This window comes from Danio aesculapii, chromosome 6 (assembly GCF_903798145.1).
Source record: "Danio aesculapii chromosome 6, fDanAes4.1, whole genome shotgun sequence".
In the NCBI taxonomy this organism is placed as follows: domain Eukaryota; kingdom Metazoa; phylum Chordata; class Actinopteri; order Cypriniformes; family Danionidae; genus Danio; species Danio aesculapii.
In genome coordinates this window covers 2,415,599-2,438,876 of record NC_079440.1, presented here as the reverse complement: position 1 = coordinate 2,438,876, position 23,278 = coordinate 2,415,599, and the positions used below count along the sequence as shown (strand labels likewise).

Here is a 23,278-nt window from a genome sequence, read left to right as displayed (position 1 = left end):
GCGCAAGTACGACCCTGAATATTTAAAGTATGGATTTGCATATATTGACGACAAAAAAGGCTTAACCTCAGTGTGTCATATGTAGTGAGGTGCTCTCAAAAGAGAGTATGAAACCTTCTAAATTAAAACGACATTTAGAAACCAAACAACTCGATTGCAAGGACAAACCTGTGGACTATTTTCAAAGACAGCAATAAAACATTGTTTATTTGTAAGTCTTGACGATTTATCTGTCACTACTTCTGTATGTTATCAAATAAATACAAAATTACCTATAATTCCTAAAATTATATTAAAGGGCCTAAAAATTTGGGTCGCGGCTTGATGACCATGTAAAAATATGGGTCCCATGACCAAACCAGTTGAGAACCACTGCTTTAAATGTTGATAGAAGTAATTGTTTACGGTATTTCATGATATCGATATTGTGCACGTTTGTTATCATGATTTATTTGAATTATTGAATATTTTAGCAGATGTCTAATCAGAATCTGTGTGTGTATGCGTGTGTGTGTGACAGATGGTTGAAGTGTATGATTCTGCACGAGAGCTTGTAAAGATCGACCCGTGCAGATGGACACCCAATGAGGACATGGCCTTCTGGCTGACACAAGATGATGAAACCATCCTGCAGGTCTGACAAACACACACAGCGCTCTCCTGTGTATCCGACATATGACATTATACTTAGCCAAATATGAAGAGCTCATTTGGAATCGCTCACGCTGTTGTTTTCATGGTGCTTTATAATGTGATTTATAGAAATAAACAGTGTTTGCAAATAAATTCTTCATATTGGGACTTTGGATCACAGTACCAGTCATAAGAGGAATTATTTTCATAAATTTAATGTATGGTTTGTTAGTATCGGACAATATTTGGCTGAGATGCTTTAATGTTTGAGGGTTTAAAACAATCTAAATAAAGAGAAAATAAATAAATGTGTCCAAATTAATTTCCTTGCAATGCATATTAGTTATCAAAAATCATGTTATTAATGATAATGATAATTTTGCAGCCCTAATAGATATTTTTCTGAGCTGAAAATTGTGTTTCAACTCATTTTCATTTTCAAGTAGTGCAAGCAGCAAAAATGTATTTTAAGTGTATTTTGATCAGGAATCCACCAATATTATATATATTTTAATATATATTGGTCAATATGAGCAATTCCAGCGTTATGTGACACCTGGAGTAAAAACTCAAAAACTTTTCTGAGCAAAAACCTGTAGACTTTAAAACATCACGTATGACTGAAAACCTTGGCGGAAATTCTGATTCTTTTTGGTTATTGTCATTTTTCTCTTTCTTCTCCCAGCAATAGGGTTTATATTCAGCTTTAGCATTAGTTAACAGCACCTACTGGAGAGGCGGGGCTAAAGATGGTGAAGCCCTCATCTGATTGGTCAGATTTAGATAAACAGCCTGCAGTTAAAGTCAGAATTATTAGCCCTCGTGTTTATTTTTTCTGTTTAACGGAGAGAAGATTTCTTTTCAACACATTTCTAATCATAATAGTTTTAATAACTCATTTCTAATAACTGATTTCTTTTATCTTTGCCATGATGACAGCACTTAATATTAGACTAGATATTCTTCAAGACACTTCTATACAGCTTAAAGTGACATTTAAAGGCTTAACTAGGTTCATTAGAGTAAAGTTAGGGTAATTAGGCAAGTCATTGTATAACAGTGGTTTGTTAGACAATCCAAAACAAACATTGCTTAAGGGGGCTAATAATATTGACCCTAAAATGGTTTAAAGAAATTAAAAACTGCTTTTATTCTAGCCGAAATGAAACAAATAAGACTTTTTCCAGAAGAAAAAATATTATAGGAAATACTGTGAAAAATTCCTTGATCTGTTAAACATCATATTGGAAATATTGGGAAAAATTCACAGGAGGGCGAATAATTTTGACTTCAACTATACATGCATGCAACACACAAATGCTCAGCACATAATATTAGCTTAATTTACTGCACTTCTCTGTGATATGAATATTTCATATACTGTCATCACAATAACAATATTTTGTCTATATATTTTGCAGCCCTATTATAAAACACAGTGATTTTATTTATTGTTTTAGATGTACAGCATGACTCTGTTTGTCTCCTCAGTATTTGTCCACCTCGCCGTATGCAGAACCTCCTCATTTTGTCCACCACATTAAATCCACCATCCAGTTCCTGCTGGAGCACCCGACCGCGGACGCTCTGTTTCCAGACGCTCAGCCGCAGTTTTACAGCCGTGTGGAGGACGGCCGCTGGAAGAGAGTCTGAAACCCACAAATAAAGAAACACACTAATAAAGGCCTTTAACATCTGCACTTACAGCAGAAGCTCCTTCACACACACACACACACACACACAGCTGAAAGATTATACTCAGGAAAGCAGAGACCTCTTAAAGGAACACTCCACCTTTTTTTTTCCTTTTGAAATCTGTCAGTGGCATTATTATTTTGGGGGACGCGTGTTGAAATGTTTGGGAACCCCTGTCCTAGAGGATAGTATTTTCCGACAGTCTTATCACACAATGAAACTACAGAAGACTAGAGCTTTAAATAAGAAAATCAGCTTATTTTTTTATATTTTTGTAATTAAATGCTAATGGTCTAATCCGATTCAATTCATTATGCTAAGCTAAGCTAAAAGTGCTTCCGCCAGATCAATAGCTCTGCTCAATGGATTAAAAAGTTGTTCAAGTTTACTGTTTAACTGTAGGAGACTTGTAAAATTAGTCTTTATTAAAACAAAGTGCAGTGTTCCTTTAATAACCAGAGGGGAAAATCTGAAGCTGCTTTCACTAAAACTCTCCTCATTGATGCATTTATTACAGATTTGAAGCTGTAAGCCCTTACATAAAAACAAGAGCCTATGGACTTTTATTTTGGTATCATTTTTATGTCTTGTTTGTTGTGTGTGTTTATGCTGATGTGTACTTTTTTTTAAAAGCTTATAGCACTCTGTATTTTTTCTTTATAATCTTTATTTGATTTGCTGATAAAAATTATAATGATGCTCCATTAATGTATTTAATAACATGAATAAATGAAGAACAGCGCATTTGCTACAGTATTTGTTAATCTTTGCTAATGGTACTGAAAAAACAGTCATTGTTAGTTCTCTCAGTGCATGAACTAATGTTAACAAGCACAGCTTTAATTACATGTTTAATAATGCGTGTAATTAAATGCATCATATTTTGAAAGTAGTAAATGTTGAACTGTGATTAATAAATGCTGTATACCATTGTTCATGTTAGTAAATATATGAACTTAATGGAGCATTATTTTAAAGTGTTACCCATTTTCTCACTTGTGAATTTGTAAATACAGTATGTTTTAGGGTGAATAAGAGAATTAAACATATATTACCAAACAAAACATGGTTGCAAGCAGTCTTTAATTCAGTTTTTTATTATTATTTTATTTTTATATCAAGCTAAATTCAGTTTCTTACATCCCTTTTTTTTGCAGTAAGTGACATTTTTGCAGGGAGAGCTACAGGAAAAACATGATATAAGTGTTTATCATATTCCCTTTAACTGCAGAAAGATTTTTGGGTGGAAAAATCCAACACAAATGTTGTTTCCTGATTAATGTTTTGGAAATATTTCGACTGAATATTCCATTAAAATGTTTCTTTAAATTTTGTGGACTGTAAAATAATAATAATAATAATTAATGTGCGCTTTTGCTCAAGATAATAGTGAAGGAATTTAGAAACCCATATTGACAGAAATATGGGTGTATACAAAAGTATTAAAAACACTTTCTAAATTACTTTTTTTAAGATGCAATTTTTATTTATTTAAATATTTTATATATTATTATTATTCTTTTAGTGCGGGGCAAAAAATTATTCGCATTAAAAATAAAAGTTTGTTTTGACGATATATATATATATATATATATATATATATATATATATATATATATATATATATATATATATATATATATATGTGTGTGTGTGTGTGTGTGTGTGTGTGTGTGTGTGTGTGTGTGTGTGTGTGAAGAAGGTCGCTGATTCGAGCCCCTGCTGGGTAAGATGGCATTTCTGTGTGGAGTTTGCATGTTCTCCTCTTGTTGCCGTGGGTTTCCTCCGAATGCTCCGGTTTCCCCCACAGTCCAAACACATGCGCTATAGGGGAGTTGAATAAGCTAAATTGGCCATAGTGTATGTGTGTGAATGCAAGAATGTATGGGTGTTCCCTGGTGTTGAGTTGCAGCTGTAAGGTACTCCGCTGCGTAAAACATATGCTGGATAAGTTGGCGGTTCATTCCACTGTGGCGACCCCTGACTAAGCCAAAAAGAAAATGAATGAATTTGTGTGTGTATCATTAGCTATATACAGTATGTTTGTTACATTATGTGATACACACACATACACAGAAACAAAACGAAACAGTTTTTGGTCACACTTTATTTTGACGGTCCGTTTGTTCAATTTAAGTTACATTGCATCTACATGCCAACTAATTCTCATTGGATTATGAGTAGACTGTTAGATTAGGGTTATTGTAAGTTGACATGTACTTCCTAAGTTTCTTGTAGTCAGTTAAATGTCTGCTGAATGTCTGTATCAACAGATATTAAGCAGACAGTCGACTAATACTCAAATGGACCGTCAAAATAAAGTGTTACCCAATTTTGTTACATAGAAATATACATTTATTTATCATTTGTATACGTTTTATATAAACATAACCATTTTATGCATGTGTGTTTTATATATACAATAAAATATTCTTATGTTGGGGTGTTGTCCTGCAGTCCGAGGTGTTGTAATTCAGATTCTGTGTCAGAGCTTGTTAAACCAGTTATTGCACTTTTCAGTCGACACTGAAGCACTCGGGCAAATCACGACAAACTGACGAGGTAGAGACAGGCTGACACAAACCTCATGCGTTAAAATACAGGTTTACTTTATATTTACTGAATGGTCTTTGTGTTCACAGCATAAACAAGGTTCAGAAGGAAAGTTCTTAATCCTCAGACGCGTTCCTCAAGGGTGAAACGTTAAGGTAAGACTTGATTTCTCATCTAAATCCACACAAATACTATAGTCAATTATTTTAAATAAGAGAGTGTTTTTTTACCCGGTGAATACTTCAATCTGTTGTTGTGATTCTATAGTGGCTATGGTTAGCACTTTACAACAAGAAGGTCGCTGGTTCGAGTCTGAACCAGTTGGTGTTTCTGTGTGGAGTTTGCATGTTCTCCCTGTGTTGGCGTGGGTTTCCTCCGGGTGCTCCGCGGTTTCCCCCGCAGTCCAAACACATGCGATAAAGGGGAGTTTATCAACTAAATTGGCCGTAGATGTGTGCGAATGTGAGTGTGTATGGGTGTTTCCCAGCACTGGGTTGCAGCTGGAAGGGTGTGCGCTGTGTAAAACACATGCTGGAATAGTTGGTGGTTCATTCCGCTGTCGCAACCTCGTAAGCCGAAGGAAAATTAATGAATGAATTATAAAGTATACTGTACAACAAAACACCAGTTTACTGTAGTAAAAAGTAAGTATACTACAGAATTACAGTTTATCAGATCGCTAAAGTTATGCTGGAACATTAACAATGATTTCTAATATTTACAGTATAACACACTGTACAATAATATGGTTCAAAACTCTACAGTATTTGTTATAAATTAAATTACTACAGTATTTTCTCGTCAAAATGATAGGATACACTTACAATATGATCTTATTTTTTAGCATTATTTAGCTGCATTAGTTAACGTGATCTATTTCTACAGCATATGTTTTTCTATAGGAATATGCCAATGTCAGAACAACTCACATGAATAAATACTGTAGGAAATGCTGGTGTTTTTGAACCATACTATAGTAAAGTTCTTAAATGATACAATTACTCCGCCTCTCTGAATTTTATAAACAAATCTGTTTCATTTATTTGCAATATTTAAGGGCAAGTACATTTTAAGTACTAATTAAATTACCCAAAAATGAAAAGTAAAGAATTTATATGGGCTGAATTTAATCAAACAAATAATATTGAATAGAACTAAATTGAATTTGTGTTTAAATTCAGCCCATATAAATTGTTTGTGTAACGGAGGCCAGCTAGTAAGTGCTGTGCCGGTAAACCTCACTCCTCTGACCTCTAAACGGTGCTCTAGCGACAGATGCTAGAGGCCATGGTCTTTAGCCTCCTTGGTGGAGCACCTGACTCCTATGCGGAAGGTCGCCGGTTCGATACTAGCTCAGAGCGGGTTGGGTAGCAGGGTTACATTTGCAACCACATGACTTAAAAACGTTGTAAATCCAATGAATTTTTCAGTCTCTTTACAAATAATGTACTGTAAAAATATGTAATAATAATAAGTTTTGTTTCAGAAACTCTGTTGGTTGGACAAAAAGAGCAGGCGCATCTGCTGTAACACTAAACCATGGCTGCTGGATTCTCATCAAAAACAACACGTAGGTCACATTTTACACTGCGCAAAATGCAGGCTTCCACACAACATGTTGTCCTGACACAAATTAAGTTATCTTAACAAATTTAAGTGGATTGAACATAAGACAATTAAGTAGTCCCAAAAACAATCGCAAGAATTGTGTTGTTTCAGCTCATTTTCATTTTCAAGTAGTTTAAACAAGCAGCAAAAGTGTATTTTGAGTGTATTTTGATCAGGAATCCACCAATATTATATATATTTTAAGATATATTGGTCAATATGAGCAATTCTAGTGTTATGTGACACCTGGAGTAAAAACTCAAAACATAAATTCACATAGTAAGTATATGTGAACGAAACAAATGCCAATCAGAAGGATAAGAGTTGGCCCTCTATAGAACACAAATTATTTATTTTATTTTATTTTTTGCATTTATGAGGAAAAAGCTTAATTATGGATGTGAAATTGGCATCTGTGTGATTTTAGTCCATTAAATATAATTGTTTGAAAACATTGGCCGAGGCATTATTCAGTATTTTTAAAGTATTGTAAAATACAAGCCTTCACAAAAAAACTTAGAAAGGGTTTCGCTATTTTGGTGAAAACTTCCAAGTACAATACAGACAGACAGTACAATACAGTATAAATCAAAATCGCATCATTTTAATGATGCACATGCAGGAGTTTATTCAGTAAATGTGTTTCCATCGTAGTTTATGCACATTTATTCATTCCAGATTAAAACTTTATCCTACTCAATTTGTTTATGTGCATTTTCAAGATGCATCTTGCCATTTTTTGTGCAATATTCCAAAATGACTAATAGATGAATGCAAACGTAGCTGCACTGTAGAAAATATATGTAAATTAAATAAATATGTTGTTCTGTATTTTGTGGTTCATGTTTTAGTTTTTGAATTGCATTATGGGACCTTGATATATCTCCCAATGACTTTTAACCTTGAAAAGTTCAAAATAGTGACTTTTATGAACATTTGTAATAGTCTGCAGTGCTATATTATCTGCAAACACCTTGTAATAAACTGCCAGTACATTTTTGGACATTATACAGGCTTATTTCTCAATATATTATTTCTCATATGAGCAATTCCAGTGTTATGGATGTGAAATCTACAGTAAAAACTCAAAACATAAATTCACAGAAAGTATATGTTAACATTATATTCAAACATTTGTTTGTATTTTCCAGAACAACTGACTAGTTAAGGGACCAAAAAAAATGTCAATCTGTAAACATGTTTTGTAATTTAAATGAGGAAAATAAACATGCGTTATGCATGTGACCAAAAATGTACGCGAGTTTGCCGTATACAACATACTTTGTAGAAATTTTGTGAATTAAACTACACAACCCAAAAGAAATAAAGCTAATCAAAAGGAGAAGAGTTGTGCTCTCTATACAATAAAAATTATTGTTTTTTTTATTTTACATTTTTGCATTGATGAGGAAACCGTGTTGTTATGGATGTGACATCTCTCCGTTAAGGATGTGACTGAAGTGAAATTGCCTCTTGTGTGACTTTGGTAAATCAAATATAATAGTTTGAAAACACTGCCATATACAGTTTTGAGTATTTTTAAAGTCCTGCAAAATACTTTAATACTTTAAAACTTTATAATACCTTATTTATCATACTTTAAAAACGTAGAAACGGTTTCTCTATTTTGGAGAAAACTTAAGTTTTTTTATGGTGAAGTTGACATTTGCATGGAATTGCTCATATATTATATTATTTCAAATGACTAAAATGGGGCGTCAGGGTGGCGCAGTGGGTAGCAAGATCGTCTCACAGCAAGAAGGTTGCTGGTTTGAGCCTCCACTAGGTCAGTTGGCATTTCTGTGTGTGTGTGTTCTGTGCTCCGGTTTGCCCCACAGTCCAAACACATGCACTATAGGGGAATTGGGTAAGCTAAATTGGCAGTAGTGTATGTGTGTGAATGAGTGTTAATGGGTGTTTCCTAGTGATGGGTTGCAGCAGGAAGGGCATCCGCTGCATAAAACATATGTTGGCGGTTCATTCCGCTGTGGCGACCCCAGGTTAATAAAGGGACTAAGCTGAAAAGAAAATGAATGAATGATTACTAAAATGTCAATAAAAGTCAATTTTCAACATCAAAAGTCCACAGAGCAGAGATCAACATCCCATAATGCAATTCACATCTGTAAATAAACAAAAAAAGACCTGTGAATCACCTGTGAATAATTAACAGATATTCATTAGTGTAATAATGATATCTCTGTCTTCAAAGTCTGCATGAACTGGAAGCTGCCACTGTTTTTTTATGTATTGTGGCGCAGTTCCTAGGGAAACTGAATATTAAATGAGAAAACAGTGGGCGTGGCTTGTTTTTCTCTACTGTCAGCTGATTGGATGTAGTAATGTAGGCGTTTCATTCGGAAAGATAGGGAAAAGGGTTTGGGGAGAGTTATTACATTCTAACAGACTCCGCCTCCTCTCCATTTCTGTTTGTTTTCTTCTGGAGGGGCGTGGTTGAGTATGTCAGCCACGCCCACTACCTCAGACAGACACGATTTAACTGAACACAAACAGGAAGTGCATTTTCAGATTTCAATTAAAGATTACAAGCGCAAAGTATTTTTATTTTCCTAATGACATGCACTGATATATTGCTCACCACAAAACTAGCCATGTGAGCTAACAAAATCAACATGCTTAGTTTTGATTTCATGTGCACTTCAAAGGCGATTCTCCTCATCTGTCAGAGATCAGAGTTGTGCTGCTGGGAAATAATGAATGTGACAGGAGAAGAGTGGTCAGATCTGTCCTGGGAGATCTCACAGGAGACTCTGTAGGTCACTGCACTGTATATGATGGAGAAGAGTCTGGACGGAGGATCAGGGTTGTGGACGCTCCTGGATGGGACTCAAACACACCCCAAAGCAATATCAGAGAATCCATTGAAAGAAGTGCGGCGCTGTGTGCTCCAGGACCACACGCTCTGCTCCTGGTCATTCCTGTGCGGAGGAGTGAAGAAATGTCAGCGGGAGATGTTAAATCAGGGATGAAGCTGGTGGAGATGCTGTCCGAGAGAGCCTGGAGACACACTATTGTCGTTTTTGCTTGCGATGAAGGAACGGGAGGCTGTAGTTACTCCCAGAAAGCCAAGAACATGCTGGAAAAGTGCAAAGGCAGGGGTGTATATCTCCAGAGCCACAGCGGGATCAGTCAGCTGTTCACCCAGATTGAAGACCTTGTGCAGGAGAACGGGGAAGATGATGTGTTTTTACCACAGGCTTACTATGAGCTGTTCAGGAGAAAGACTGAAGGTTTGATGCACAGGCGAGGAAATCTGACAAAAAAGCCTCTTCATAGTGAGTATTCTTTATTTTTCTTTCATTGTTTCCTTTACAAGATTAATTAATCAGAAATATAATGAATTTAAATGCATTTACTATGCTTATACAGTAAAATTTTGAGCGGTCAGCTTAAAGGGGACCTGTTATGCTCCTTTTTACAAGATGTAAAAATGTCTCTCCTATATGCCTAAAGTGTGTGTAGTGAAGTTTCAGCTCAAAACAGCACACGAATAATGTTTTCCAACTCTCTGAAATGGACCCTTATAGACTTTGATCCTAATTGTGGCATTTTGGTGACTGTCGCTTTAAATTCAAATGAGTGAGATTCTCTTTTCAGAAGAGGGCGGAGCTACAAATGCCTGTGTGTCAGCATAATGGCAGATTTAAAAACTCTAATGGCAGAGGACTGCTTCTAACTCAGGGCTGTTTATGCTAATGAGGGAGAGGTGCGCACTAGTGGGCGGAGCTTTCCCCCTTCTGATGACACGTACAAAGGGGGAATGTTAATCAAAGTGTTTCTGCAGACTGTTTTTATCAAGTCTTATTATAAAAAATTAAAATTAATAAAGTTACTAATAGAAGCTGGATATATTCACACACTGCTGACACACAACTGTGTTTACAACACTTATAAATGTGATTTTTGCATTATAGGTCCCCTTTAAAAATTATGTAGGATCACAAACAGCTATATATGAACTGTATATTAAAGCAAATTTAAATACACAGGTGAAGTCAGAATTATCAGCTCCTTTTAAACTATAAATATTTGAAATTTTTTAAATATGTGCTTTTTAATGCAGAGATTTATAAACGTAATAGGTTTAATAACTAATTTTTAATAACTAGTTTCTTTTGCCATGATGACAGTACATAATATTTTATCAGATACTAGTATTCTGCTTAAAGTGACATTTAAGGGCTTAACTAGGTTAATTGGGTTAACTATGAGATTTAGGATAATTATTGGACAGCAGTAATTAATTCTGAAGACGATAAAAAATAATAATAATAATAATCTTAAGGGGGCTAATAATATTGACCTTAAAAATTGCTTTATTCTTGCTGAAATAAAACAATTAAGACTTTCTCCAGAAGAAATAATATTGTAGGAAATACTGTGAAAAATTCCCGAATCTGTTGAACATTGTTTGAAAAACATTTGAAAAAGAGTCAAAATTTTGCAGGTGGGATCAATCATTTTGCCTGTAAATATGTATTTAAAGCTTTTATAATGTTTTATTTTAAAAAATTTTTAATAATAAACGGCTTTAGTTTGAGGCTAAAAAGGTGCACAACCGGGAGTGGTTGCATCAGAGATGTGTCACTTTTCTCACAGCTGATTGGTCCAGTTTGAGTTTGTGATCTCTAACCTAGAATAAAACCTGCTCTGGAACAGGTTAATCTTGTAGTGTAAGTGACCGTGGTGAAGAAACCCACCCTCTTGAATCCAAAAGCTCAGAGTTTGCTCAAACTAAATGTGAAATTACCTGGATAAAAATCTAAACCAGCTATGTGCAACAGGCCTTAGAAAACATACCATATCCACACATCTAAGGGTGCCGCTAGGGGGTGGTAAGTTAGGACGATTTTAAGGGCCCATACATTTAGGGGGCCCCAGAAACATTGTCAAGGGCCCGCTCCTACAACGCCCCTGCCACCCCCGCTCTTCACTTGCATCCGCTTTCTCAACCGATCCCCCCCCCCCCCTACACTTTTAAACACGATCAGCCCCACCCCCTCTTCACTTTCAAACGCGATCACACCCCCACCCGCGAATTTCAAACGCGATCAGTCCCACCCCCTCTTCACTTTCAAACGCGATCACACCCCCACCCGCGAATTTCAAACGCGATCAGCCCCACCCCGTCTTCACTTTCAAACGCGATCACACCCCCACCCGGAAATTTCAAACGCGATCAGCCCCACCCCCTCTTCACTTTCAAATGCGATCACACCCCCACCCGGAAATTTCAAACGCGATCAGCCCCACCCCCTCTTCACTTTCAAATGCGATCACACCCCCACCCGGAAATTTCAAACGCGATCAGCCCCACCCCCCTCTTCACTTTCAAATGCGATCACACCCCCACCCGGAAATTTCAAACGCGATCAGCCCCCCCCCCTCTTCACTTTCAAATGCGATCACACCCCCACCCGAGATTTCAAACGCGATCAGCCCCACCCCCTCTTCACTTTCAAATGCGATCACACCCCCCACCCGAGATTTCAAACGCGATCAGCCCCACCCCCTCTTCACTTTCAAATGCGATCACACCCCCACCCGGAAATTTCAAACGCGATCAGCCCCACCCCCTCTTCACTTTGAAATGCGATCACACCCCCACCCGAGATTTCAAACGCGATCAGCCCCACCCCCTCTTTACTTTCAAATGCGATCACACCCCCACCCGGAAATTTCAAACGCGATCAGCCCCACCCCCTCTTCACTTTCAAATGCGATCACACCCCCACCCGGAAATTTCAAACGCGATCAGCCCACCCCCTCTTCACTTTCAAATGCGATCACACCCCCACCCGGAAATTTCAAACGCGATCAGCCCCACCCCCTCTTCACTTTCAAATGCGATCACACCCCCACCCGAGATTTCAAACGCGATCAGCCCCACCCCCTCTTCACTTTCGAATGCGATCACACCCCCACCCGAGATTTCAAACGCGATCAGCCCCACCCCCTCTTCACTTTCAAACGTGATCTCCCCCCTTCCCTTTCAAATGCAATCAACAAACTCCCCCCCCGGTATTCACTTACAAACGCGCATTATCCAGACTTAAATTAATGTATTAGTCAAGACTAAATTAGACATAATCTTTGCTGATCGGATGCATGCACAAACAGCTCAAATGCTCACTTATGGCCTGTTTCCACTGACTGGTACAGTACGGTATGGTACAGGTCGGTACGGGTCACCTTTATCAGGTTTTGCGTTTCCACTGCCAAAAGGGTACCAAGGTGTAGGTGCGTGGTATATGACAGAAAGCCTCAGTTGACGTCGTTCTTATTCTCATTCGATGTCAAGGAAATCTCGGTCAAAGTAAAGCTGTACGGGTCGTTCACATATCATATGAGAAGCACTTCTCACAAAACAGAAGCTTCATACACATAAATACTTGTGTATAAATGTTCATTACTAACCTTTCTATCAACATGATTTGATTATGTGCAGATCAGTGACAGTGCAAAATGGCCTACTGTAACGTCTACAATTATATAAAATAAATAAATAAATGCATCATATATGAACACACACAGCCCCTTACAGTCTCCGATATGTTACCAATTCCAGAAAAACTGTACACAGCAGACATTTAGTCCTTATTTGAGTTCAAAAACAACACTCAACATATAGTCCACAGTCAGTGCAAACCTCTCACCTGTGTCTGTAATCTTCAACAGCACATGTAGCCTCTTGTTATTAGTAATTCCGTCATTCGAGTTCATAATAGTCCAAAAGGTGATGATAAACATGGGAGTTTGCTCATGGTGCAGGTTTATAAAAGAATCATTTGCTTCTTAGTTTTTTCCGGCTTCTCCTTTGTTTTTTTTACGCATCACTCTCACCTTTGTCCGTTTCTGAAAGGATCAGGTGTCAGAAGCACTTCAATAATCAAGCGCACGTTAATATTATCAGCTCAAGAAGCTATTTCAAAAATAGACGCGCGGCGAGTGATCGCGAGTTCTCTGGAGAAAGTGAAACAGCTTACAGTTTTAGACAGCCTCGAAAAACAAAAACAGAACACGACAGATTTTGTTCTTCTTGTGGCTTTAAATCAAGACAATGACAAGGTATGTTTGAGCTCGGGTCGACCATGGCTTGTTATCATATGTATATAGTATTACGATGTAATGTCTCAGCTGTGTATTTAAAAATGGCAGTTTCTTTGTTTTCATTCTCCTGCTTGTGTATGCACAAGTGATATTTCTCTGTAAACCAATAGCGTTCAGCTGCATGTCAAGCTCCGCCTTTTGGAACCCTTTTGCTGTGCTAGGAATCCTTTGCAAAGGTTGCGTATGGTACGGTTCACTTTTAGGTACCTTTTGACAGTGGAAACGGCCATGAAAGCGTACCGAACCGTACTGTACCACTCAGTGGAAACGGGTCATACAGAAAAAAGAAAACTTTGCAAACCATCATACTGAAGTGACACAGAAAATGTCCTTAAATATCACACATGCACTAACTGTTTATTTCTCTTCTTATTATTTTAACAGTGAGCAAAGCAGAAGCAGGTGCACTGGGTGTTGAGCCTTTCTCAGTGATCGTGATAGCCGTGTTAGCAGCTCTCCTGGTCAGCTTCAGTTTTGGAGCTGAATATGGAGTTTTTGGAGGCTGTGCTGGACTTGTTTTGGGAAGCATCTTACCATTTTAAAGAAGATCAAAAACATATGATCTAAAATATATATATATATATATATATATATATATATATATATATATATATATATATATATATATCAGGTGGTGGACAGTATTTAAAGGGACAGTTCACCCCAGAATGAACATTTACTCACCGTTTATTTACTCTTTGTGAGTTTCTTTATTCTGTTGAACACATGAGAAGTTATTTTGGACAATGTGGAAACCGGTAAACATTGATAATTCATAAGAAAAACACAATTACTATGGAAGTCAATGGGTACCAGTTTCCAACATTCTTCATTATCTTCCTTTGTGTTCAACAGAAGAAAGAAACTCAAACTAGGTTTAGATTAAGAGTAAAGGATGAGGAAATTCTGACAGAATTTCGATTTCAGTGAACTGTACCTTTAAGTATTTTTACTTTGTTTCTGTATTTCCAATTATGGCTACTTTTGAGTATTTTTATTTTGAAAAATGTTTACTGCACTATAATCCAAAGCTTAATATTGTACTTTTACTACAGTACATTTCATAAAGTTTGTGAACTGAAGCTGATTCTTTTCAGTGAACCTGTTAAATTGGTTGACAGATTGCAGATGATTCATTGCTGAATTGGATCGAGTCATCAATGCACAGATTCAAATGAACAAGTCGCTGCTGAATGATTCAATGATTCACATGACCGTGTCAGGGGTGCCTTTCCCAGTGCATCTATGATCACAAGTTTGATCATTTTCCGATAGTGGTTCATGGATCATAGTTGCATAGCAAAGCTTTTGGGAAAAACGCTCTGAGCAAGTCTCTAGTCAATGATTCAATGATTCAAATGAATCATTTATCAATTAACGATCCACTAATTCAGATTTTCTTTTGAAAGTAAATCTCCATTAAATGATTCATGAACACTAATGACAGGGTCAGTGTGAGTCTCCAGTTAATGATTCAAATGAACCAGTCTGTACAATTCACCTGTTCAAATGAAATGACCCAGTCTGAGCAAGTCTCCAGTGTACGATTCCTTCATTCAAATGACCCAGTCTGAGCAAGTCTCCAGTGTACGATTCATTCATTCAAATGACCCAGTCTGAGCAAGTCTCCAGTGAACAATTCAGTGATTCAAATGAACCAGTCTAAGCAATGCTCCAGTGAACGATTCATTGATTCAAATGCTTTTTCATTATCCTTAATAATAATAAAAGTCTCTAGTGAATCACTGATTCAAATGATTCAATACCTGTCTCTATGTAGTCCTTATTCAAATGATACATTTCATATGTACTTACAGTTTTGTAGACTTACACTGGCTGACAAATATGCATGTTTCTTAATACTACAAGACCGTATGCGTGACCTATTTGATCTATAGCTTTAAAAAAAAAAAGTTGCTTTAATTGAGACAAACTGAGATGAATTTCTACCCAACAGAAATGTGTAGAGCCATAAAAAGTTAATTGATTCAACTCACCTGTTCAGTGAGTCTCTAGTTGACGATTCACTGAATCATCCTGGCAGATTGAATCTCCGATGAACAGTTCACTGACTAGAATAATGAGTTACATAGCGAGTCTCTGGTTAATGATTCACTGATTCGGATGATCTTTCATTATTAAATTATCCTTAAATATACTTTATTGGAATAATAATATATAACATGATCTATATCTTTAAGTCCTTGATTTGTGTATTTCATCCTCCACTATACAAAGAAAGCACACTGTGAAATATAATGTAAACCCAATCACTCTAAGAAGCCTTTATGTACTGAAATTTAGCATTGCTATCGTTTCAATAGGGTGTCTGTCTTCTTTGTGAATGGTTGTGTTTAAGATTAATGATTGACTCCTGCAAGATCACACCACTGCTTTATGGCCATAGATTCTTGTTCCGAGTTCAAAGTCCTTTTATATGAAAAGGAAAGGTACAGAAAAACAATCAGCCAGCAATGTGAGGTAAGCTGAAGCAACATGATATTTAGATTTAAGTTTAATATGATATTTTTGTTCCTTTATGTACAAAACGCTGAAGTGTTTTCTGTATACGCTATTGTTCAGCATGCAATTTGAGCTTAAATGGGAAAACAGGACTTATAATATCTTTCCTCTTTCATGTCTTGAATTCTTTACATACAGGCCTATACTGTTATTTATTTTTGCATGCTGATTTATGACATGCGCAAAGAAAATATTGTAAATGTAGACCATGGCTGGATGATCTAAATATAACTTGGTAAGTTCAGCTGCTTTATTTATATAGCACATTTAACTGCAAGTGCTTCACATAAGACAGTATAACATATACGCATGACATAGACAACAAAGTACAAACATTAGTTTGTTTTTTAAATCTTTTCCCCTAAAAAATCTTGTACAAACATAAGTGGTTTATAATATCATGTTTGATTACAGCTAATGCTTAACAGCTTCAAAACTTCAAGATAAATTGGTTGTTTGTTGTACACTGTAAAAAAATCCAAATGAGCAGTTTTCCATATTTTGATTAGATTTGATTTATTTATTTTCGAACAAAGTATCATACACAAAATATCATTAACAAAAAATACATCTCAACATGGTCGAAAATGGAGTGGGATGAAGCACAAGCTTATTTTGTGATTCTAATTTTGTGATTCATGTTATGATTTTATTCATTTTTTATGCCTTTGAATTGCATTATTGGATGTTGATCTTTCTTTCAACAACTTTTAACCTTGAAAAGTAAAATAAAAAGTGACTTTGCATTGCTTAACATGTGTAATAGTGTGCATGTGAAATGTGTAAACATGTCTAATAGTCTGGGTTGGTGTTGTATATCACCCTACAAAAACCTGGTAATAAACTGCAGCACTTTCTCCTATTCTACAGACTTATTTCTCTATATATTACTTCTTACACTATATATTCTATATCTATATTACTCTATTTATTACTTGTTACATTTAAAACTACCCAGGTAGCAAAGAATTCTGGCCCTGATTTGGCATAAAGCTGGCGAAGCAGGCATTTATTCAGCACTGGCATACAGCATGTGGGCCAAACATGGCCTGGGTTTGGCAGAAGTGGCACAGTCTTTAAGGCGGCACACAAGACTTGGGCCAGATGTCAAATGTAGTATTTGGCCCAGATGTTAAACATATATATGTGGGCCATGTTAGTTTTACCTATCTTGACCCACATTTAAATTAGTTTTGAGTAAAGATTCTACCAATCAGGTCGCTTTGAGAAAAAAGCATGCCCATAACGTGCCTAAAGCCCAATGCTTCATGGGTTTATCAATTTAATTGCAGTCGTGACAAGCCAACATATCTGACCCAATTCTGGGTTATTAACTTTACTAAGACTTGGCCCAGATATGGTCCATGTTTGGCCCTCGTCTGGAAGCCAGACTTGGTCCAGTCATGTACCGTAATTCACTGCAGCATGTGGGCCAAGCAAAAGCTAATTGTGTGGGCCAAAGCTGGGCCAGAGAAATTTTGCCATGTGGGTACTGAAATATCACTAAAAGTCACTGTAGAGTTGAATTTTCAACACCAAAAGTGGACAGAGATCAACAGGAAATAAACAGAAAACACTTGTGAATCACTAAATCCCGTCAATTTACCCGCCTCTGAAATCTCATCCACACCCTCCCCCCCAGCCCCCATTCATTCCTAAGTAGGTCCCATAGAGGTAAATGGGCTTAAGAATCCACCAGTAGAAAAGACACCCTCTCATCTCTCTGACTCCTGAGAACACCAGGTTGCACGTTTGCACTATATACACTTTCTTATTCACTCCTTGTCTCTTGGTAACACTGTCCATTTCAAATTGTGCTTCAGGTGAGTGGGCTTGACAAACCACCTGTAGAAACACTCCTCTCTTTTATGCACCTGACACTTTATTTAAACTCCGTCTTACAAGAACTCAATAATGAAAACAGTGTTTACTATAAATGTACCACAATCATGTTGCACTGCTTGCTTCAACCTTAAATACCTCTTTTGCACAATATTAAACCTTAAATACCTTTTTTGCACAACACTCACCTTCAGGGGCTCAGCTCCTGAGGTAAAAAATAAATAAATAAATATATATATGCTTAATACTACATTTATAAGTAGTAATTTAATAAGAAGAAATGAATAAAAGTTCAAATGTTTAATATGGAAGGGCTGGATGCTAAGCTAGCAGTATTCCACTGTACTGAAAAAACAAAGATAGCCATTTGAGTTCCAGATGAGCCAAACAGGCTCAACACACCCGTTCACCATATTAAAAAACACTTTCTATATTTAAGTACATTTCTGTTTCCATGTATTAAATAAATAAAACTGCCACTTTTCTAATTAAACTGCAAATTTAAATATATATTTTTAAACCTGCAGGCTAATTCACGTGTTTCATGATCTGAATCACAATAATAAATACACATTTTTTTTAATGCAAGACAACACACAATGTTTCTATCTCTGTCAGTGACTCTAACAGTTCAAATGAGTACATTCACTAAGTGCTTCTGTCACTGTTTTTAATCCTTTATGTGCAAGACTGTATGTTATAGTTAATGCCACATGCACTAACACAAAACCTGTTTTATATTGGTTAAAATAGCGAAATGTTCAATAAGAGCTACTTTTTCGAGGATACAGCTGTGATTATGAGGTGAGCACTGATGGAACAGTAGATGGGAAACCCGATTGCTCCTCCATGACATTGGGGTACAAGTGATACAAGTGTATCTAGCAAAGAACTGCAGATATTATAACAATCTATCGATAAACACACACGTTGTTCTCTCACTCTGCACGGCTGTGGTTTGCTGATCAAACGAAAGACGGGAAGGATCCGAATTCTTCCGCTGTTTTCATATCAAATTTAAAGTGGACTGAGACGATAATTTAGTGAACAGTTTATGAGCTAATCCCAAACGTTTTAGGGGGGCTGAGTAGAAATATAGCTAAAGCCCCCCTAAAATAGACCTAGCACTGCTCATGCTCACCTTTAATATCTCTTATGTGATTATGTAACGGAAGCCAGCTAGTAAGTGCTGTGCAGGTAAACCTCACTCCTCTGACCTCTAAAAGGTGCTCTAGCGACTGACGCTAGATATCATGGTTTTTAGCCTCCTTGTTAGAGCAACCGACTCCCATGCGGAAGGTCGCCGGTTTGATCCCAGCCTGGAGCGGGTTGGATGGTGTAGGACCGACGGGGTTACATATAGTTATAGTTATGTTAGTTTGTGTTTGTATTGTCCTGCGAGACACAACATTTCATTCCTCTGTATGTCCACACATGTAGCGAAATGACAATAAAGCTCAACTTGACTTGAAATACGAAAGCTGTTGTGATTGTTTTGCAGTGCAGGTGAAATCAATTCCCAAGCTGAACCCTGATGTGAAAACACCTTCAAGACACTCTGATCATGGACAGCAAAGCTCCTCAGGGTGGGTGACTTCTTCTGTGTACGTTTTCCAATATGATCCATAAGTTAAATAAATAATAATAAAGCAATAATTTGATTCTTGTTTTTATTTTAAAGGATCATCTAGTGGACATCCAGAGCTCAGAATTGTGCTCATAGACAAAGATGATGATAAGAATAAAGTGGTCAAATCCATCCTGAACTGTGAGAATCTGACAGGAGAGAGAGTTGGCTTATGTACTTTATATAAGAGCGAACACGCAGGAAGGAAAATCAGTGTTGTTGAAGCACCAGGATGGCACAGAGACTCAATACCAGACAGCATGAAAGAAGAACTGATCAGAAGCGTGTCCTTTTGTCCTCCAGGACCACACGTTCTGCTCCTGGTCATCCCTGTGAAAGCTCTCTGCGAGGAACCTTCAGCTGGGGAGATGAAAAGCGCAGAGCTGCACATAGAGTTACTGTCTGAACGCGTCTGGAAACACACTGTGGTGCTGTTCGACTGTGATGATGGACTGGAGGAATCAGCCCTCAGAGAACACATGCGCAGTGCTGAGAAAATCCTGGACAAGTGTGGAGGTCGATATTATGTTCTCCAGAAGAGCTGCTCTCAGATACAGGAACTCTTGAAGAAGATTGACGAGCTGCTGGAAGAGAATAAAGGAGACTTCTTCATCCCGCAACATTACTATGAACTGATTCAGCAGAGGAATGATGAACGAGAGGTCAGACGGAGACGTGGAAGTTTGCATAAGATTCCTCCAAACTGTGAGTGTACATAAAAATGCTGTGTGGTAAATACTCTAGTGTTTTTGAACCCGGCTACATTTAAGAAGTGACATGAATTAATCTGTTGATGCTATGCTAACACAACAGCTATATAAGCAAATGACTCAATACTGTTATTACAGCTCATCAGTTTATGACTGAGCATTCATTAACAAAGAGTTGTAAACACATGAAAAAATACTAGAGTAATTGATAGTAAATACTGTAGTGTTTTTGAACCACACTATAGTAAAGTGTATTGTAATAGTATTTACAGCACTTTGTTAATGAATGATCTAGCATACTGTAGTATTAACTGTGGTGATCTGATAGAGCAATAAATACTGTAGTATACTTAGTTTGTACTACAGTAACCTGTGGTGTATTGTAGTATAATATACCCTATAGTTGTAGAAAGCTGGAGCATTGGGTCATTTGTTTATATTATAGTTGTTGTGTTACCATAGCAACTACAGAATCACCACAGCATATTAATTCAAGTACTTATGGCTTAAAAATACTACAGTATTTACTATATATCCAGTTTTTTTTATCTGGGTGTTTTCTTTTATGCTTCAGTGTTGTTTTTAAACCGTACTATAGTAAAATACTTGCATTAATATGCTGTGGTTGTTCTATAGTTGCTATGGCAACTTAGTAATTGATCTGTTATAGTTGTTCTATAGTTGCTATGGTAACACAACAGCATAGTAATTGATCTGTTGTGGTGATTCTAGTTGCTATGGTAACACAAAAGCATAGTAATTGATCTGTTGTGGTTATTTAATAGTTGCTCTGGTAACACAACAACATAGTGATTGATCTGTTGTGGTGATTCTACAGTTGCTGTGGTAAAACAACAACATAGTAATTGATCTGCAGTGGTTATTCTATAGTTGCTATGGTAACACAACAACATAGTAATTGATCTGTTGTGGTTTTTCTACAGTTGCTATGGTAAGACAACAGCATAGTAATTGATCTGTTGTGGTCATTCTACATTTGCTATAGTAACACAACAACATAGTAATTGATCTGTTGTGGTCATGCTATAGTTGCTATGGCAACACAACAGCATAGTAATTTGTCTGTTGTGGTCATTCTACATATGCTATAGTAACACAACAACATAGTAATCGATCTGTTGTGGTCGTGCTATAGTTGCTATGGTAACACAACAACATAGTAATTGATCTGTTGTGGTGATTCTACTGTTGATATGGTAACACAACAGCATAGTAATTGGTCTGTTGTGGTGATTATACTGTTGCTATGGTAACACAACAGCAAAGTAATTGATCTGTTGTGGTGATTCTACAGTTGGTATAGTAACACAACAACAGTAATTGATCAGTTTTAGTGATTCTACAGTTGCTATGGTAACACAAGAACATAGTAATTGATCTGTTGTGGTTATTTTGCAGTTGCTATGGTAACACAACAACTATAGTAATATAAACAAATTACCCACTTCTGTAGTATTCTACTATTATAGGGCATATTTTACTACAACTGACCACAGTTTACTGCAGTAAAGACTAAAGTACACTACAGTATTTATTACAATTTATCTGCTTACTATAATATTAATACTGTTGTAGCATTCATTAAGATAAAACAGTATAATGGAGTATAATACACACAAAAAACTCTATAAATGACTACAGTTGTTTTTACATGACTGTTGTTTTTTCTTTCAGTGAGTCAAGAGCAGGGGAAATCAAAGGAGAAGACAGAAACTGTAGATGCTGCCAAAAATACTCTTTTGGAAGATGTGCCCAAAATCAGCATGGACTACAGGCAGTTTGCAGTGATATTGATGGTTGTAGTCTGCGCACTTCTGGGATCAGTTGCAGGAGCTCAGAATGGGGTTTTGGGGTCTTTCACTGGAATAGTCTTTGGTATTGTTGTAGGAGTTTTACTTGCAAGTGTTACCATGTACATTCACACTAACTTTTATTTACATGTTAATTCAAAGCAGTCTACACGTACCACATCATAAGCGATGCACTTTGTTCTGCACTGATTTTTTGTTTTACCATTTGCCCTTATTTTCATATTGGATATTTGTTTTGCATTTTATACACTGGAAGCAGACTAATCTTGTTTATCTTTCTGACAAACAATTACTTTGCTTGTTTTAAGAAAAAAGATCACTTCGTTTAGACATTTTGTAAAACAAGACAATAATTTTGACAATGTTTTGCTTGTCTATAGAAAATGCTTCTTGATTTAAAATATTTGAGATATTAATAAATTAAGAAAAGCATTTTTTTGTAGTGTACACTTCCATTATATTTATTCATACTTTATTCATTCTGTATTTCATATTATTTATACCACATTCATCTTAAACCTTTAGTTTTGACATGATTGCTGTGGTAATGCCACATTTATACAGCTTGAAGAAGCATCACAAGAAATGTACAAGTGTTTGTTTTGGATTTTCTTGTTGCTTGTGTCTATTGACTATTAATTTATTCATTCTTTATGAACATTCATAATGCTTTTTTTTCATACTTTTTTGTAATTATCTTGCACTCAACTGAAGATTTTTATTTCATTTTGAAGATAATATGTAAATAAAACATGTCCACGCAAATTAATTTCGCTTTTGAATTGTTTCTATATATAGTAGAGTAAGTTTCAAATACTAACTACAGCCATGTTAAGGAAAAACTAACATATATGTTTTTAAATATAACGTTAGACACTTAATGGCATTTCATTGCAACTAATAGTAAATCACAAACACATGTCACAATAAAACAAAGTTTTTGGTATTCTGTTAGTGAGGCAGTAAATAACCCTCATGGATATTTGTTGTCTTATACTGAATTTCTGTAAAAAAATAATTTAGCAGTTAAATCGAGAGAGTTCGCCATTGTTTTGGATGCAATTCCAAAGGGTGTGGTCTTGCTTTAAAAAAATGATATTTCAGAAGGGATCGGCATAGGTAAT

General features: G+C 36.5%; 3 protein-coding genes across 3 annotated transcripts in view; all 3 read left to right on the top strand.

The window, feature by feature from the left end:
• ntan1 (N-terminal asparagine amidase) overlaps positions 1-3,380 on the top strand; it is a 14,631-nt gene extending 11,251 nt beyond the window's left edge. The window contains exons 9-10 of the mRNA XM_056459322.1: positions 521-634; positions 2,125-3,380. Coding sequence (XP_056315297.1) covers positions 521-634; positions 2,125-2,286 — 276 coding nt within the window. The 3' untranslated portion in view covers positions 2,287-3,380. The remainder of the gene's footprint in view (positions 1-520; positions 635-2,124) is intronic.
• Positions 3,381-4,847: 1,467 nt separating this feature from the next.
• zgc:113442 (uncharacterized protein LOC503592 homolog) lies at positions 4,848-14,203 on the top strand. The gene is made up of 5 exons (XM_056458952.1): positions 4,848-4,890; positions 4,971-5,036; positions 6,368-6,451; positions 9,156-9,785; positions 14,005-14,203. Exons 3-5 carry the CDS (start codon positions 6,421-6,423, stop codon positions 14,160-14,162), a joined length of 819 nt encoding a protein of 272 aa, XP_056314927.1. The 5' UTR covers positions 4,848-4,890; positions 4,971-5,036; positions 6,368-6,420; the 3' UTR covers positions 14,163-14,203.
• Positions 14,204-15,065: 862 nt separating this feature from the next.
• zgc:158417 (uncharacterized protein LOC780838 homolog) lies at positions 15,066-22,434 on the top strand. The gene is made up of 4 exons (XM_056458951.1): positions 15,066-16,101; positions 19,487-19,571; positions 19,667-20,317; positions 22,018-22,434. Exons 2-4 carry the CDS (start codon positions 19,550-19,552, stop codon positions 22,317-22,319), a joined length of 975 nt encoding a protein of 324 aa, XP_056314926.1. The 5' UTR covers positions 15,066-16,101; positions 19,487-19,549; the 3' UTR covers positions 22,320-22,434.
• The last annotated feature ends 844 nt before the right edge of the window (positions 22,435-23,278 follow it).